This window comes from Rhinopithecus bieti, unplaced genomic scaffold (genome assembly GCF_001698545.2).
Source record: "Rhinopithecus bieti isolate Rb0 unplaced genomic scaffold, ASM169854v2 scaffold_32014, whole genome shotgun sequence".
NCBI classification, from domain to species: domain Eukaryota; kingdom Metazoa; phylum Chordata; class Mammalia; order Primates; family Cercopithecidae; genus Rhinopithecus; species Rhinopithecus bieti.
In genome coordinates this window covers 563803-582889 of record NW_016813639.1, presented here as the reverse complement: position 1 = coordinate 582889, position 19087 = coordinate 563803, and the positions used below count along the sequence as shown (strand labels likewise).

Below are 19087 nucleotides of genomic sequence, written 5' to 3'. Positions count from 1 at the left end.
AAAAAAAAAAAAAAAAAAAAAAAAGAATAGTATTCTTAAGCAGTTTAGAAACAATAAAATATGCAGTGCTTACCTCATCATCATTAACAAGCTCTTTTTTCACAACTTTCATTGCATAAATACGATCTGTTTTTTTTAATCGAACCAATAGTACTTTGGCGTAACTTCCTCTTCCTATTACCCGCAGCAAATCAAAATCCTGAAGACCTAAACTGGATGAAGCTTTCCCACTTTCCCTGGTGTTCATCGCCTGTTGAGAACATTTGTATCAGAGTTATAATGGGAAATGCTTTGCATAGTACATTATATTTCTAACACCTAGTTGTACCTATAACGATTTAAGGATATTTTCCTAACAGAAATATGTTTTAAGTTCTTAATATTTTTCAAATGTCATTCCAAACCACATAATCTAACTACCCAGATTACATGGATGAATTTTGAGATAAGAAGGATGGTAATAAGAATGGGGAGGGAGTTGAAATCACAAAAATATTGAAGGATGTCTTAAAAAGGATATGATAACTTTTAGGTATAGAGGCAATAGAGATGCAGGAATTTTAAAAACACATTAACCTTGGTGACCAAGAGATTGGGGGTACCACTGACAGGGAACGTCAAGTGTGTGGCTAGGATAAGATTGACAAAGTTACTGGAGAGAACGATTGGGTTTTTCATAATAAATTCAGAAATTATAATGAGACATCAAGATGAAAGAGTCTGCTGGAAGCTTGATACATAAAATGTAAGCTAGTGAGAGCGCACATTCAGAGGCGTTTTTGGATGCTATAGACAGAAAACAAGCAAGAAGTAGTTCAGCGAATGGAAGACATTCTTTTCCACAGAATACCAAGGCCCCTCTGGGACGACATAGTAAGCCTTAAAATTCGTTCACAACTACAAATGTAAGCTTCTGGCAATTTACAGAGAAGCCTGAAGACAGTCTTTTATTAGATGCCTGCAAAATCATCAGCACACAAGGGACCCATGAGAATAAAGTATGAAATCTCTGAAGTGAAGAATACCAAGAAAAGCAAAGAGGAAATTCTGAGAAAGATAAAGAAACCTGCAAGCACAAAACTGAAAGAAGGGTATTAGAAAAACCGAGTGAGAATGACAACTTAACAATTTAGAAATAATAATTTGGGCTGCACACAGTGGTTCATGCCTGTATTTCCAGCACTTAGGGAGGCTGAAGCAGGTGGACTGATTGAACCCAGGAGTTCAAGACCAGCCTGGGCAATGTGGTGATAAACCTCATCTCTACCAAAAAATACAAAAATAACTGGGTGTTGGTGGTGTGCACCGTAGTCCCAGCTACCTGGGAGGCTGAGGTGGGAGGATCACCTGAGCCAGGGAGGTCGAGGTTGCAGTGAGCTGTGATTGTGCCAGTGCGCTCCAGCCTCTGTGACAAAGTGAGATCCCGTCAATAATAATAATAATAATAATAATAATTTGATTTGGTAACAAGGTGATACAGTATATTTGAAACCTCCAAATCTCAAATCTCATGCTGAAATGTGATCCCTAGTGGGAGGTGTTTGGGTCACAGGGACAGATTCCTCATGAATGGCTTTGTGCATTCCTGTGTGGTTAATGAGTGAGTTCAGAGTGTGGCACCTCCCCTGACTCTGGTGCTCCCTCTCTTGCCATGTGGCACACCTGCTTTTCCTTTGCCTTCTGCCAAGACTGAAAGCTTCCTGAGGCCCTCACCAGAAGCAGATGCTAGTGCAATACTTATTGGTCAGCCTGCAGAACCGTGCGCCAAATAAATCGTGTATAAATTACCCAGCCTCAGGTATCCCTTTATTCCTTCCTTCATTTATTTATTTAAGAAAAGTTCTTGCTCTGTCATCCAGGCTGCAGTACAGTGGCACGAACATAGCTCACTGCAGCCGTGAACTCCTGGGCTCAAGTGATCCTCCTGCCTCAGTCTCCCAAACAGCTGGGACTACAGGCATGTGCTTCCACACCCGGCTAATTTTTATTTATTTGTTGTAGACACGGGGTGTTTTGCTATGTTCCCAAGGCTGATCCCGAACTACTGGCCTCAAATGATCCTCCAGCTCCAAAGTGCTAGGATTATAGGCTCGAGCCGCAACACCCAACCTTCAGGTACTCCTTTGTAACAACACAAAACAGACTAACACACAAGTATAAATAAAGCAGAGTGAAAAGAAACCACGTTCGGGCAGGTTAAGAAAGAAGAGAATTGTAAGAAAATAAGTCAACATATAGACTTGAAATATGGCTAACTGGAAACTATAAAAGAGAATCAAGTGGAGCAAAAAAGCAGAGTAAACTTCACAGACACAATAATAAGGCTGAATGAAATGACAGAAGCCACATAACAGTGAAATGTCATCTTCAAAGGGCCTAAAAGAGAAGAAAACAGCTGACTTAGATTCTCTATCCTGCAAAAGCAGCTCACAAAGTGAAAGTGAAAGAAAAACATTTTCAGACAAACAAAACTGAATGGATCCATCACTAGTAGGCACTCACTAAAGGAAAACTAAAGTTCTTGAAGGGGAAAAAGCATGATCTCAGATAGAGGAACAAAGATGTAGGAACGAACGAAAAACAAAAAGGGTAAAATGTGGGTAAATCTACTTAAGGAGTAACTGTTTAAAAAAACAAATATATGCACACACAGAATTTTAAACTCTGACAATAGTAGCACCCAAAGGCAGGAATGGAAGAGGAATGAATTTAAAGTGTGCCAAGCACTGCATTTTCTAGAGAAACAGTAAAAGTGTTATTTGTAATGTTTTTAAATTCAAATTTTATCTTAGAGGGGCTATGTGTGTGTGTTTGTTACATGGGTATATTGCAACCAGGTAGTGAACGTGGTACTGAATAGGTAGTTTTTCAACCCATGCTGCCCCTGCCGCAAGCAGTGTCTGCTGCTCCTATGATTATGTTTATGTGCGCTCAATGTTTAGCTCCTACTTGCAAGAACATGTAGCATTCAGCTTTTGGTTCCTGCGTTAATTCGTTTAGGATTATGACCTCCAGTTCTATCTATATTGCCACAAAACACATGGTTTCATGTTTTCTTTGACCAATCCACTATTGATGGACTCCTAGGTTGATTCCATGTCTCTGCTATTGTGAACAGTGCAGTGATGAACATACAAGTGCATGTGTCTTTTTGACAGAATGATCTGCTTTCCTTTGGGTACATACCCAGTAATGGGAGATTGCTAGGTCAAACGGTAACTCTGTTTAAAGTTCTTTAAGAAATCTCCAAATTGCTTTCCAGTGGCTGAGCTAGTTTACATTCTCACCAACAGTGTATAAGCATTCCCTTTTCTCTGCAGCTTCACCAGAATCTGTTGTTTTTTGAGTTTTTTTTTTCTTTTTGAGATAGTGTCTCACTCTGTCACCTAGGCTGTAGTGGCGCAATCACGGCTCACTGCAGCCTCGACCTTTGGGGTTCAAGCGATCCTCCCACCTCAATCTCCTGAAGAGCTGGTACTACAGGGGCGCAGCACTGGACCTGGCTAATGTTTTATTTTTTTGTAAAGACTATGTTGCCTAGGCTGCTCTTGAACTCCTGGGCTTAAACAATCCTTCCACCTCAGCCTCTCAAAGTGATGGGTTACAAGTGTGAGCCATCACGCCCAGGTTGACTTTTTAGTAACAGCTATACTGACTGGTGTGAGATGGTATCTCACTGTGGATTTGATTTCTATTTCTCGATAATTAGTGATGATGAATGGTTTTTCAGGTTTGTTGGCTGCTGATAGGTCTTATTTTGAGATATGTCTGTTCATGTCCTTTGCTCCCCCCCAACCTTTTTTTTCTTTCTTTAAACAGAGTCTTGCTCTGTCGCCCAGGCTGGAATGTAGTGGCATGATCTTGGCTCACTGTAACCTCTGCCTCCTCAGTTCCAGTGATTCTCATGCCTCAGCCTCCTAAGTAGCAGGGATTATAGGTGTGTGCCACCATGCCCTAATTTTTTCTTTTTTGTATTTTTAGTAGACATGGGGTTTCACTACGTCGGCCAGGCTGGTCTCAAACTCCTGGCCTCAAGTGATCTGCCTGCCTCTGCCTCCCAAAGTGCTGGGATTACCAATGTAAGCCACCATGCCTGGCCCTTTGCTCATTTTTTAATGGGGTTGTTTTTTGTTGTTAAGTTCCTTATAGATTCTGGATATGAGATCTTTGTTGGATGTATAGTTTGTGAATATTTTCTCCCATTCTGTAGGTTGTCTGTTTACTGGTAGATTCTTTTGGTGCACAGAAGCTCTGTAGTTTAATTAGGTCCCATTTGTCCATTTTTGGCTTTGTTGCAATTGCTTTTGGAGACTTAACCAAAAATTCTTTGCCAAGGCCAATGTTGAGAGGGTATTTCCTAGGTTTTCTTCTAGAATTTTTATAGTGTGAGGTCTTACATTTAAATCTTTATTCCATCTTGAGTAAATTTTTGTATATGGTGATAAGGGTCCAGTGGTGACACATGCCTGTAGTCCCAGCTACTTGAGAGGCTGAGATGGGAGAATTGTTTGAACTCAAGAAGTTGAGGTGTAGTGAGCCATCATTGCATCACTGCACGGCTGCCTGTGCAACAATCCTGTCTCACAAAAAAAAAAAAAGAAAACGTTAAAAGAAAAAAAGACTTTTCAGACAAACAGAACAAGAAACTAAAACATAACATCAAACAGGTGACTTACAGGTTTCTTCAAAATAATACAGGAGTGAGGGAAGTGAGCAGACAAAATAAGGCTGGCCATGAACTGATAGCTGTTTTAACTAACAATAGATACAAAGGCTTTGTTATATTATTCTGTTTACTTTTATTTATGTTTGAAATTTTTGGCTGGGCACGGTGGCTCACGCCTGTAATCCTAACACTTTGAGAGGCTGAGCTGGGAGAACTGCTTGAGGCCAGGAGTTCGGGACCAGCTTGGGCAACATAGTGAGACTCTGTCTCTACAAAACAGAAAATGAAAAAATTAGCTGGGTGTGGTGGCACATGCCTACAGTCCTGGCTATAGGCAGGCTAAGGTGGGAAGATAACTTGAGCCCAGGGTTCAAGGTTGCAGTGAGCCATGATCACACCACTGCACTCCAGCCTGGGCAACATAGCAAGACCCCAACTCAAAAAAAAGAAAGATATGGGAAAAAGAGACAGTGTGAACTAAACTTTTCATGTCCAGAAATACACAAAAATGAAAAATTAAAAAACAGAAATACAAACATTATGGACGCAACTAATGGTTTAAAAGGTTGCTAAGAAGTCAAACTGGGAGTGGAAGGTGTGAGACACGATCATCTTTTTCACTATAAGTTTTTTTCAAAAAACTGATTATTATTGTAATCAAATAATTTTAATTAAGAATTTGTTTTGTTTTAAAAACTGATAAAATACTTAATAGTCAAAAAATAATGACAGTTAACATGTTTAATCATTTATTGTCTAAATAAGCAATTCAGGCACAAAATGGAAGGGTCTACTACATATTTTCAACAATACTACCAAGTATTTTAAACAGTATCAAATACATTGTGATTTTTAGATTCAGCTATTTTAAAATGAAAATAAGCTATCCCACTAAATTATTTCCTAGTTTAAATTAGTGATTTAATTAGTAAATTAAATGAGAACAAAACTCTGGAATCATCACAAATCATTTTTGTATTTCACCATTATGATCTAAAGTCTAAGCAGGTCAATATGTCATACTTTTAAACTCCTGAGCCCTATTAAAAAGCTAATGACATAATGTACAATAAGACAAATTATCTTACCTCTTTTTCTTCACCAACTTGATCCAAACTCTCATGACTTGAAGGATTGTATGGAATTACTAAAAACCCATTTAAAAAAAAAAAAAGGTACAGGGAGAAAAAAACAGCAACCATTAATGAGTTTGAAATAAAAATTATCTCCTGATTTTTATTTTAGATTTTACTTCTGAATAAATTTCCTTATTTAAAACTGAATACCTGTCCTACTAATAACAAATTGTATGTAAACACAATAGTTAAATCCCAATCTTTAGTGAGGGTAAAGAGAGCAAGCATTACAACCTGGTAGCCAAGTACTGCGTTTAACAAGTACTTTTGTTATTTTTAAAACATTTCTCTTCTTTACAAATTAATCAAACACTTCCTTCTAAATGAATGACTCTATAAGATATGCTTAAACTTTTTACTATGATTAAGACACAGAGATACAGGACCTCTGGTTTTCACTTCTCACTCCATTGTACTCAAAATTTTCCTGACTACCACAATGGTCAAGTAAAGAACAGACAAGAATGGAACTTCTACTTCTTAAAGCTACTTACTTGGGGCAAAAAAACACAGCCTACCTTTCATAGAGCTGATCCTTCTATGACTACGAGATTGCATCTTGTCTTTCCAGAAAAACTCCCTTGTTTTCCCTTTCTTGATTTAGTCCAGAGAAGATCATGCTGTTCTACCTCCTTTCACTGCTCTCCAAATTTCCCAGATACGTGTTTAAGGTTTTGTACCTATCTAACATTTTCACTTATACCATCTTCCTGGAATTTCCCATATTGCATCTCTCTATCTTTCACCTAATTTCTACTTCTGATAATAAAGCTTTTAATAAAAACAAGTCACTTCGCCTGGGCGCAGTGGCTCACACCTGTAATCCCAGCACTTTGGGAGGCCAAGGCAGGCAGATCACCTGAGGTCAGGAATTCCAGACCAGCTGGCCAACATGGTGAAACCTCGTCTCTATTAAAAATACAAAAAAAACTAGCTGGGCATGGTGGCATGAACCTGTAATCCCAGATACTCGGGAGGCTGAAGCAGGAGAACCACTTGAACCTGGGAGGTGGAGGTTGCAGTGAGCCAAGATCGCGCCACTGCACTCCAGTTTGGGTAACAGAGCAAGACTCTGTCTCGAAAGAAAAAGAAAAAAACAAGTCACCTGAACACAGTCAACATGGGTCACAAAATCAGCTTCATGGTTTTCATTATGGAAAAAAACTGAGTTTGCTGAATTTAAAGGAGTCTCAAAAGAAATTTATGTGAACTAGAAAAAATAGTCATCTGTTGTAGTTTACATAACTTTTTTTTTTTGAGACGGAGTCTCTCTCTGTCGCCCAGGCCGGAGTGCAGTGGCCGGATCTCAGCTCACTGCAAGCTCCGCCTCCCGGGTTTACGCCATTTTCCTGCCTCAGCCTCCCGAGTAGCTGGGACTACAGGCGCCCGCCACGTCGCCCAGCTAGATTTTTGTGTTTTTTTAGTACAGACGGGGTTTCACCGTGTTCGCCAGGATGGTCTCGATCTCCTGACCTCGTGATCCGCCCGTCTCGGCCTCCCAAAGTGCTGGGATTACAGGCTTGAGCCACTGCACCCGACCTTTTTTTTTTTTTCAAATAGAGACAGGGTCTCCCTATGTTGGCCAGGCTGGTCTTGAACTCCTGGGCTCAAGGGATCCTCCTGCTTCTACCTCCCAAAGTGCTGAGATTATAGATGTGAGCTAACACACCCAGCGCATAGTTGTCTTTTAAAAATGCCAAATGTGTATGTTAAATTGTGTGATTTTACCACAGCAAAATATATGTATTTACTTTTAATTGGAAAGAAATAAATGTTGTTAAACTTGGGTAACAGAGTCACCTAAGTAAGTCTTTACATGCTACTCTGTGAATGAACAATAGGTTGTGCCAGTACCACTCTTACCTGTCTGTGCATGGTCAGAATGCATGGATGACTGATCCATGGGCATCACTGGTTCCTACAAACATTTCCAAAGACACAGTAACTCAGTGGAGTACCTCTATTACACCCAGAAACAACACTACTTCAACAATACACAGCATATTAAAATTAAATTTTGAAAGAATATAACTTAAGTGAGAATTATATTTACTTTTAATTTTGTTTTATGAAACTATACAATACTGCTATGAATGAGGTAATGTTAGTCACATTTTACAGAAAATACAAAACTAATTTCAGACCACCAATTAGAAATCAAATTAAACTGCCATATATTCTGCTTTGTTTTTCTTCAACACTACCTATTCTTCCTTCAAGCTCCACTTCAAATCTTTGGCAAAAATAAGTCTCTGGAATATGCATTCTTTAGCTGGGGCACAGGGGTAGACTTCAGGATATCTAAAACACCTTAAAATTACATGTAAAATTTTGTGGGTTTCTCATTTTCCTGAAGATTCTCAAGGGTGTCAGTGGCCCCAAAAAAGAGAAAAAAAATACTTCCTAGAAACTAACTTACCCAAAAAACGGCGAATAATCTCAGGAAAAAGGTAAATTCAAACCCAAGTTATTACTGATTTATTCTTAGACTCACATTTAATGAATACCAGCAGGAAAAAGTAAACTTGAGAAAGAACATTAATGATACAGTTAGCACTTCAAGGCTGCCTTAAAGACAGGCTCATAAGTAAGCTTAAGGATTTTTAAATGCATTTAATCCCATCCTAAATTTCCAATATAATCACTAACCCTGCCCCCTTTCCTTCCATATGTCACCAAATAATACTTAAAAATATTAACAGTAATCTATATAAATTATGTTGGAAATATTCAGCCTTCTGTTTTTCCTTAAGATTGGATTTTCCTCTTTACTACAAACCCATTCCTAAGCTTATATGAACTAATTAAAGAATTCTAATATCAAAGAACTACCAGTAATAACCTGCTTTCACAATGTCCAAAGAAAGTCCCATGAATAAACATGGAATAACAATTCTAAAGAACAATTTAGAAAGATGCATCCAGGCATTTTTCTTTCTTTCTTTTTTTGACTGTTCTTTGTGGAGCAGGGCTGATCGACAGGCAATGCACTTAGACAAGCTGCATCCAGGTATCTTTTTAAATGCATATCTTTTAACGCAGTAATTCTAATTCTGGATCCTTAAGTAAGTAAGATTTGCCAGAAAGTTCACTAAGACTGGCCAGGTGCAGTGGCTCACACCTGTAATTCCAGCACTTTGGGAGACCGAGGTGGGTGGATCACCTGGGGTCAGGAATTCAAGACCAGCCTGGCCAACATGGCAAAACCCCGTCTCTACTGAAAACACGAAAATTAGCTGGGCGTGGTGGCACACACCTGTAATTCCAGTTACTTGGGAAGCTGAGGCGGAGAATCGCTTGAACCCAGGAGGTGGATGTTGCAGTGAGCCAAGATCGCGCCACTACATTCCAGCCTGGGAGACAGAGCGAGGTTCTGTCTCAAAACAACAACAATAAAAAGACACACGCAAGCACATGTGCCCTCTGGTGGATAAACAACCCTCTGTAAAGCTGACTGAAAACCCACCAAAAAACAAACGAACAAACCCCAGAATCTAATTAAACCTGGACATCCAACTACTGTACAAGACAAAAGAATAAAGAAGACAATAACATACTGAACATAACCATGGAGAAGTAATAAGCCAAATTCTGCAACACTGTAAACGACAAACAAAGGTTTCTTTTACAATTAAATTGTAAGGAAAAAAAGGAGAGACAGCAATAAATGAAGAAAGAACCAGTAAGTTAAAAAATATCTAAGAGATCAATCAACTGTACAGGTGGACTTCATTTGGATCCTGATTCATAATGAAAACTATAGGCCGGGNTTTTAAAAGTCCTTCTCTTTTAGAGGTACATACTGAAATATGTCTGAGATTTGTTTGAAAATAACACAGGGCAAGGGGAAGTTAAGTGAATGGGGTACAGATGAAACCAAGATTAGTCATGAGTTGATAACTGTTGGAGCTGGGTCTCTAGTACATGGGAGTTCATTATAGTGTTCTACCTACTTTTATACATGTTTACATTTTTTCCATATGGAAAATTAAAAATGTTTATGCATATAAATTTGCACAGGAAAAGTTCTGGAAGGATATCCACCAAATGACAATTACCTTTAGATGGTAGAATATATGTGGACTTTTACTTAATTTTTTTTTTATTCATCTGTATTCTGTATTTTTTTACAACAAACATATTTTACTTATATACTTAAAATAGAAATTGATAAATAAAAATTTTAAATGCTTTCCTCCCCAGTAATCTCACACTTTAAATAGCAAACATGGTATCTTTGACTCTTCTTACCTGATATCTGCTTAGGAGAGATGCCAGAATAATGTGAGCTATAAACTAATATGTTCAGATTAAAGGAGAGGGGAAAAAAGTCTCTTAAATGGTTCTCTCTATAGTTTCCTAATTTAGACCAGAGGATTTTATAGTAGGTCAAAGAAGCTAACTGTATCCCACAAACAAATATTACCACAGATATTTCGAAGTTCCAAAGTTCAAGGTATGTTAACAGGAACGTAAGGTATTCCTACCCACACTCTGTAGCTACTCTGTTGTGTCGTAATTCCTGAACACCTCCCTATTTTAGCACTCTGTTCCAGTAGTGTTATCAAGCACGCTCTTAAAAAAAAAGAAAAAAAAAAGGACAGACAGCTGTATCTTACCGGTGGCAAAGAATGCCGCCCACATTCAATTGTGACGAGTTTATGGCACTTCTTATGAACCAAGAGTTTGCAGTTGATGCACTTATATCCTTGGCGTCCAAGTCCCCATATTCGGTCTGTGCAGATGGCACAGTGAGCACGCTGAAAAGAGTAATTCAACAATATTTTATTAACCAAAAAGAAGGTCATAATCATTTCCCAGTTTGCTGACTCAATTCCCTTTGTCATGGTGTCAACTGTCAGCCCACGACAAAACAAAACAAAACAAAAGCAAAACAAAGCTTCTTCATACATAATTTTTTAAAAGCTATGAAGGTCAGTGAAAAACAGAGCTTATTTTAAACAGACAGTGAAACTTGCAATCACATTTCTTTCTAAGTCTAAGAATTTTCAGTCTTTATATAATTAAGTTCAGAATAATGAAAACAGAAAAGTGAATTAAATTAGAAATATACATGGCAGAAAAAGCCATCGAATGACTCCTAAGCAAACATTAACCTTGCAGGCTGTTCAGAGGTCAAACCAAAGCTCTGTTTTCTTAAAGAGCAATAACCTAAAGTGATTTTTCATTTCAAAGCCTCCCTCCTTCCTTCCCTCCCTCCCCCCCTTTTTTTTTTTTTTTAATTTGAGATGGAGTTTTGCTCTTGTTGCCCAGGCTGGAATGCAATAGCACAATCTCAGCTCACTGCAACCTCCACCTCCCAAGTTCAAGTGATTCCCCTGCCTCAGCCTCCAGTGTAGCTGGGATTACAGGCATGCGCCACCATACCTGGCTACGTTTTGTATTTTTAGTAGAGACGGGGTTTCACCATGCTGGTCAGGCTGGTCTCAAACTCCTGGACCTCAGGTGATCCACCCGCCTTGGCCTCCCAAAGTGCTGGGATTACATCTGTGAGCCACCACGCTCGGTCTTTTTATTTATTTATGTATTTTTCAGAGACAGTGTCTTGCTCTGTCAGCCAGGCTGCAGTCCAGTGGACTCACTTTGATTCACTGCAGCCTCAACCTCCTGGGCTCAAGCTTCCTGAGCAGCTAGGACTACAGGTGTGCACCACCATGCCCCGCTAATGACTGTATTTTTTGTAGAGATGGGATCTCACTACATTGCCCTGGCTGGTCTCAAACTCCTGGGCTTCAGTGTTCCCCCTTCTCAGCCTCCCAAACTGCTGGGATTACAGGCAGGTACCATTGCACCCAGCCTCAAAGCCTTCTTAAATGTCAGTGCTACTGGAAGTAAAAGAGTTTGGAGAGGGATTTCGGGTGGTGGTTTCTATTTACATTAATTAATTTAGGACATAGCATTAATTTTAGAATGGAAATGGCATCCAAAAATTTGCAGTTATCAAGAGTATTTAAAAACTTCACTTCTGGGGCCGGGCGCGGTGGCTCAAGCCTGTAATCCCAGCACTTTGGGAGGCCGAGACGGGCGGATCACGAGGTCAGGAGATCGAGACCATCCTGGCTAATACGCTGAAACCCCGTCTCTACTAAAAAATACAAAAAAACTAGCCGGGCGAGGAGGCGGGCGCCTGTAGTCCCAGCTACTCGGGAGCCTGAGCCAGGAGAATGGCGTTAACCCGGGAGGCGGAGGCTTGCAGTGAGCTGAGAGCCGGCCCACAGCACTCCAGCCTGGCGGCAGAGCAAGAGACTCCGTCTCAAAAAAAAAAAAAAAAAAAAAAAAAAAAAAAAAAAAAAAAAAATTTAATTCTGGCCAGGCATGGTGGCTTATACCTGTAATCCCAGCACTTTGGGAGGCTGAGGCGGATGTATCAGGTGAGGTCAGGAGTTTGAGACGAGCTTGGCCAACAAGGTAAAACTCCGTCTCTACTAAAAATACAAAAAATAGCCAGGCCTGTTGGCTGACGCCTGTAGTCCCAGGTACTCAGGAGGCTGAGGCACAAGAATCTCTTGAACCCAGGAGATGCAGGTTGCAGTGAGCCGAGACCGTGCCATTGCACTCCAGCCTGGATGATAGAGCAGGACTCCATCTTTAAAATAAATAAATAATAAATTAATAACTTACTTCTGAAGACAGACTGCTGCTTTCAAACTTTGGTTCTATCACTTACTAGCTGTATGATCTTGGGCAAGTTACTTAACAGGCCTGCACTTGAGTTTTGCCATCTATAAAGTGGAAATATATAGTACCTATCTCACAGGGTTGTTGTAAGGATTAAATGAATCAATGTATATAAGGCATTTGGAAAAGTGCCTGGTATATAGTACAACCCAGATAAGTGTTTGCTATTATTATTTTCTTTTTTTTTTTTTTTTTGAGACGGAGTCTCGCTCTGTCACCCGGACTGGAGTGCAGTGGCCGGATCTCAGCTCACTGCAAGCTCCGCCTCCCGGGTTCACGCCATTCTCCTGCCTCAGCCTCCCGAGTAGCTGGGACTACAGGCGCCAGCCACCTCGCCCGGCTAGCTTTTGTATTTTTTTTAGTAGAGACGGGGTTTCACCGTGTTAGCCAGGATGGTCTCGAACTCCTGACCTCGTGATCCGCCCGTCTCGGCCTCCCAAAGTGCTGGGATTACAGGCTTGAGCCACCGTGCCCGGCCTATTATTTTCTAAACCGTGAAAATCAAATTATAACACTAACTGGCAAAATAAAGATTAAATAAAGAAAATAAACCTTGCTTGTTTTCTGGCTGCCCTAAATTATATTTTAAAATCCAATTTTCTTACAGCTAGGGTATATTATGTGGAATAATTAATCATCAAATCTGGAGCTTTTTTTTGAGACTGGGTCTTGCTCCATTGCCCAGGCTGGAGTGCAGTGGCACAATCTCGGCTCACTGCAACCTCTGCCTCCCAGACTCAAGTGATTCTCCTGCCTCAGTCTCCCAAGTAGTTGGGACTACAGGCACACGCCACTGCACCCGGCTAATTTTTGTATTTTTAATAGAGATAAGGTTTTGCCATGTTGGCCAGGCTCGAACTCCTGGCCTCAACTGATCCGGCAGCCTTGGCCTCCCAAAGTGCTGGCCTGGAGCATTTTTAAGAGTGAAAAGAGATGCTATTAAAAATTATAGGCATACTGCCTCAGGCAAATTGGAAATGTAAGGTCATGTTACTTATGTATTTAAAAGTGTGGTAACAAGACTTAATAACAAACTACCTTTCTTTCACAGCAGAAAGGAAAAAAATAGCTGTCTCACATTATCAGCATTCAACAAACTATGTTTACCCTGTTGAAACGCTTGGCTTGGAAAGTGTGGCCATTGGCACAATAAAGCTTTCTCCAGCGGCGTGCACCTCTACGGTAGATGGATTCTGAAGAGAGAGTAATAGTTAAAAAAAGAAAAAAGAGCAAGTGTGAGTAAAAGTCATTTTATAATTAAGTCTGTAATTTTTTTCATGATACTCATTGCAAGAAAAAAAAATGCTGATAAAAACGTGAACGTCAAAAAATAAAATAGATTCATCAAGGGACCAGACAAAAATAATCCACAGGGTACAAATATTTGACTACTACTGCTTGTCTTTTTTTTTTTTTTTGTGAGACGGAGTCTTGCTCTGTCACCTGTCACCCAAACTGGAGTGCAATGGCACAGTCTCAGCTCACTGCAACCTCCACCTCCCAGGTTCAAGCGATTCTCCTGCCTCAGCCTCCCGAGTAGAATTCTCCTGCCTCAGCCTCCCGAGTAGCTGGGATTACAGGGATGCGCCACCACGCCCAGCTAGTTTTATATTTTTAGTAAAGACGGGATTTCTCCATGTTGGTCAGGCTGGCTTGGACTCCCAACCTCAGATGATCCACCCACCTCGGCCTCCCAAAGTGCTGGGATTACAGGTGTGAGCCAAGGCGCCCAGCCTACTACTGCTTTTCTTTTTAAAAATTTTCCTCCAACTTTTTATTTTGAACATCTTTTAGTCCCACAGAAAAGGTAAAAGAATAGACACCTTCATCTTCCACCAAGATTTACCAATTATTCATGTTTTGTCATATTTACTTTCTTCACTATAAAAAAACATACTTTTTTTTTTCTGAATTACTTGGAAGTAAAATGCAGATATCATGACACTTAAATACCCTTAAATACCCAAGTATCCGTTGTCTGAGATTAAGGATATTCCACTCCCTCCACTTGACCCAATTCTACCTAACCACAATACCATTACCATGTCTTAGAAAATCAATACTAATTCAGTATCAACCAATATACAATTCATATACAAACTTCCTTAACTGCTCTCAAAGTGACTTTCTTTTTTGAGACATAGTCTCACTCTATCACCCAGACTGGAATCCAGTGGTGCAATCTCAGCCCACTGCAACCTCCACCTCCTGGGTTTAAGCAATTCTCCTGCCTCAGCCACCCAAGTAGCTGGGATTGCAGGTACACGCCACCACACTTGGCTAATTTTTGTATTGTTAGTAAAGATGGGGTTTTGCCATGTTCGCCAGGTGGGTCTCAAACACTGACCTCAAGTGATCTGCCTGCCTCAGCCTCCCAAAGTGCAGGGATTACAGGCGTGGGCCACTGTGCCCGGCCCCAAAGTGACTTTCAAAGCTCACTTTTTCTATCCAGGATGCAATCAAGATTCAGGGACTGCATTTGATCATGCTTTTTTGGTCTCCTTAACATTCTAAAACACTCACTCTGCCTTATTTGTTGCGACTTCTTTTTCATGATGTTGACTTATTTATTTATTTATTATTTATTTAAAGAGTCTCATTCGTTGTTTCATATTATATCCCACATTCTGGGTTTGTCTGTTTACTTACAATTAGAGGCAGTATTAAATACCTTTGGCAAAAACAATACATAGGTAGTGTTGTGTATTTCTTATCTCATTACCTTTCACGAGGTACACAAATGTCAGAATATCAACTCCCACTACTGATGTTCAATAATCATTAAAGGTATTGACTGCTAGATCTCTTCATTGTAAAGGCACATTTCACTCTTTGTAACTATCTGTAAAGAGATATTTTGTACCAAAAGCGTATCTTTTTCCCCAACAACTTTTCATCCAGTAGTCTTTATATTAATATGTTTCTTAAGTATAGTTAGAGAAAGAGGTTCCAAATGACCAAATCTAGTTCACCTTCATATTTTTAAGTCCATCATTATTATATATATTGTCTATTAGTCATTAATAATAACATCCCACAGTAATGGTAATAACAGTAATAGTTAATACCACAGAAAGATTACATTAGGTTCCCAAAGTCATATTTTAAACGAAATGTAGCAATGGGTTTACTATTTAAAATTAAGATACTAAAGACCAGTTGCAATGCTCTCAATTAGAACTCTTAGGATAGCTTAACACAGAATTGAAAGTTTAGAGCTATTTCAATTAATTCAAAGCAAAACATTTACCACTATTCCTTCTAAAGTTATGAGCATGTACAGAAACCACAAATGAAATTGAGTTGCCTAATATCCACAATTAGTAAATTATACCAAATACCAAAAGCAATAACTTATAATCAAACATAGGTTTGCATACTTAAATTACATTAGAACAAAGAGTAGTTGGACTCTTTTAGTGCATCTCATTAATAGTAACCATTGGCTTAGATATTCCGAAGAAATTCTATTAACAATTCCTGACCTGGGGAAGCTTTTACGTGGTGGTTCTCAAACTTTAGTGTGCATCAGAATCACCTGAAGAGTTTGTTAAACCTGGTAGCTCAGCCCCAGTCCACGAGTTTATGAATCACGTAGATTGGAGTGCATTTTTTTTTTTTGAGACAGTCTCGCTCTGTTGCCCAGTGGCATGATCTCAGCTCACTGCAACCTCCGCCTTCCAGGTTCAAGCAATTCTCCTGCCTCAGCCTCCCAGGTAGCTGGATTACAGGCATGCATCACCACACCTGGCTAACTTTTTTGTATTTTTAGTAGAGATGGGCTGTCACCATGTTGGCCAGGCTGGTCTTGAACTCCTGACCTCAAGGTGATCTGCTCACCTCAGCCTCCCAAAGTGCTAGGATTACAGACATGAGCCACTGCACCCGGCCTGAGCGCAGTTTCTATCCAGTTCTCAGGTGAAGCTGACGCCGTGGACCCCAATGGCTACATTTTGAGAGTTAGTTTTAAAATACAAAGATGTCCAGATCTCACTTACAAACTAATTCATTAGGCTTGGGGATGGAAATCTGGCATTGATCATTCCCTGCATCCCACAATTTTAATGTGTCCAAGGGTAAGAACCACTGTTCCACTGTGGACTATGGTTGGTTACCTGAAGTTACTAGGAGTTGGAGATCTAATAAATATACACATTTCTCTGAGTCAGTTGTAGGAAGTCTGCAACATTTAAGACATTTAATAACTGACTTGGGGCCAGGTGCGGTGGCTCATGCCTATAATCCCAGAGCTTCGGGAGACTGAGGTGGGTAGATCACCTGGGGTCAGCAGTTTGAGACCAGCCTGGCCAACACGGTGAAACCTCAACTCTACTAAAAATACAAAAATAAGCTGGGCATGTTAGCGGTGCCTGTAATCCCAGGTACTCAGGAGGCTGAGGCAGGAGAATTACTTGAACCCTAGAGGCGGAGGTTGCAATGAGCCAAGATTGTGCCACTGCACTCCAGCCTGGGTGAGAAAGCGAGACTCTTAAAAAAAAAAAAGAAAAAAAGTGACTTAGTAATTGTTAAAAAAAAAAAAAAAAAAAACACTGCAGAAAAATAAAAGCCAATTCCTAATGACATGTGCTGAGTGTCATGTCACTCTCAAGTGGTATAACAAAAAAAAAAAAACAAGTGTGTTTGTTATGTATAACTGTGCATGCATAGACATAGACAGATACAGAGATGAAGCAAACAGGGAAAATGTTAAAAATTGGTAAATCTGGGCAAAGGATATATAGGTATCCTTGTTTTCAATGTTGTTTCAACTTCTGCATAGGTTTGAACATTTCCAAAATTAAATTTTAAAACTTAAATTTAACTTAATTTTCCTTTCATATGTGCAACAGACAATTATGTAAGTTGTAACTAAGAACTATCTGAATTTGATCTGGCAAAAGTAGCATTTGGGCAGTCACTAATATATTTTAAATTGACTGAAAAATGGAAAAGAAATCAAATGAATTAGAACTTCTAGTTCCTTTTTTTTTTTTTTCCTTGAGACAAGGCCTGTCTCTGTCACCCACACTAGAGTCACTGTAGCCTCAAACTCCTGGGCTCAAGGGATCCTCCCACCTCAACCTCCCAAGTAGCTGAGATTATAGGCACATACCATGCTAACTTTTTTGTGTGTTTTTGGAAAGACAAGGTCTCACTTTTTGCCCAGCCTGGTCTTGAACTCCTGGGCTTAAACGATCCTCCAACCTCAGCCTCCCACAGTGCTGGGATTACAGGCATTAGCCACTGTCCACTGCGCCTAGCTAAAAATTCTATCTCTGATTTCTTTTTCATTTGTACCATAGCATAGTAACTCTTGCAAAAGGTATGAAGTATATAAACACTCACTATCTTCTCCCGGACAAGGCATCCCAGGACGTTCTGGTACACAAGGGAACACTGAAAGAAAATAAATGAACATGAGTTAACAGCATATTTAAAACATACAAATTACACAGAATTTAAAATTCAAATGTAAAAGACACTGACCCAGATTTCAACCTGACCCTCTCTTCATTTGAGACAAGATAGCATGCGGTCAATATTATTTGCCAAAGGGATTCATTTTACCAAGGCCATATAAAAGAAGGTTTTATTTGCCTTTGCTTTGTTGATATTAAAATAAAAAATAAAAATAAAGGTCTTATAAAAACAAACATATCTATAAACAGTGCATTAGCCTGGTCATGGTGGCTTACGCCTCTAATCCCAGCACTCTGAAAGGCCAAGGTGGGTGGATCACTTGAGGTCAGGAGATGCCAGCCTGGCCAACATGATAAAACTCTGTCTCTACCAAAAAATACAAAAAAAAAATTAGCCTATTAGCCTGGCATGGTGGCATGCCTATAATACCAGCTACTTGGGAGGCTGAGGCCCAGGAATCGCTTGAACCCGGGAGGCGAAGGTTGCAGTGCACTGCAATCATGCCACTGCATTCCAGCCCAGGCGACAGAGTGACACACCATCTCAGAAACAAAAAACAAAACAAAACAAAACAAAAAACCAAAGCATCAGAAGCTCAAATTACTAATTCCAGTCCCTGTTACATCATTATTTTCTTATCCTTAAATAAATCATTAACTAGCATTTCGTTAAATCCTTGGTATAGCAGGACAAGTTTGTCACAATGAAGGATGAAAATTAAATTACAAAATGTATACAAATATGAAACATAAAATATTAGTTTTTAAAAGATGTATACTAATTAGGAATAAATTAACACCAGAAACAGTACCAAAATCAAAAATGTAAATTTACATTAGAAACTATAAATTTATATACTGATTCAAACCATTTTTATAACAAGGTAGAATATAAAGCAACAATGTATTTATGAATATCTAGTCAGCTATTGCTGGTCTGTGATGTACTAAAGGACACAGCTTAATAAAGAGCACAGACAGGCCCGGGCGCGGTGGCTCAAGCCTGTAATCCCAGCACTTTGGGAGGCCGAGACGGGCGGATCACAAGGTCAGGAGATCGAGACCATCCTGGCTAACACGGTGAAACCCCGTCTCTACTAAAAAAATACAAAAAACTAGCCGGGTGAAGTGGCGGGCGCCTGTAGTCCCAGCTACTCGGGAGGCTG

At 39.7% G+C, this 19087-nt stretch overlaps 1 protein-coding gene across 1 annotated transcript in view; it reads right to left on the bottom strand.

Annotated features, from left to right (window-relative positions):
• The window catches only part of PRKCI (protein kinase C iota), a 90982-nt gene that overhangs the window by 28517 nt on the left and 43378 nt on the right, over positions 1-19087 (bottom strand). The window contains exons 4-9 of the mRNA XM_017848792.1: positions 17848-17898; positions 13609-13694; positions 10422-10562; positions 7666-7720; positions 5755-5813; positions 74-250 (exon numbers count right to left, since the gene is read on the bottom strand). Coding sequence (XP_017704281.1) covers positions 74-250; positions 5755-5813; positions 7666-7720; positions 10422-10562; positions 13609-13694; positions 17848-17898 — 569 coding nt within the window. The remainder of the gene's footprint in view (positions 1-73; positions 251-5754; positions 5814-7665; positions 7721-10421; positions 10563-13608; positions 13695-17847; positions 17899-19087) is intronic.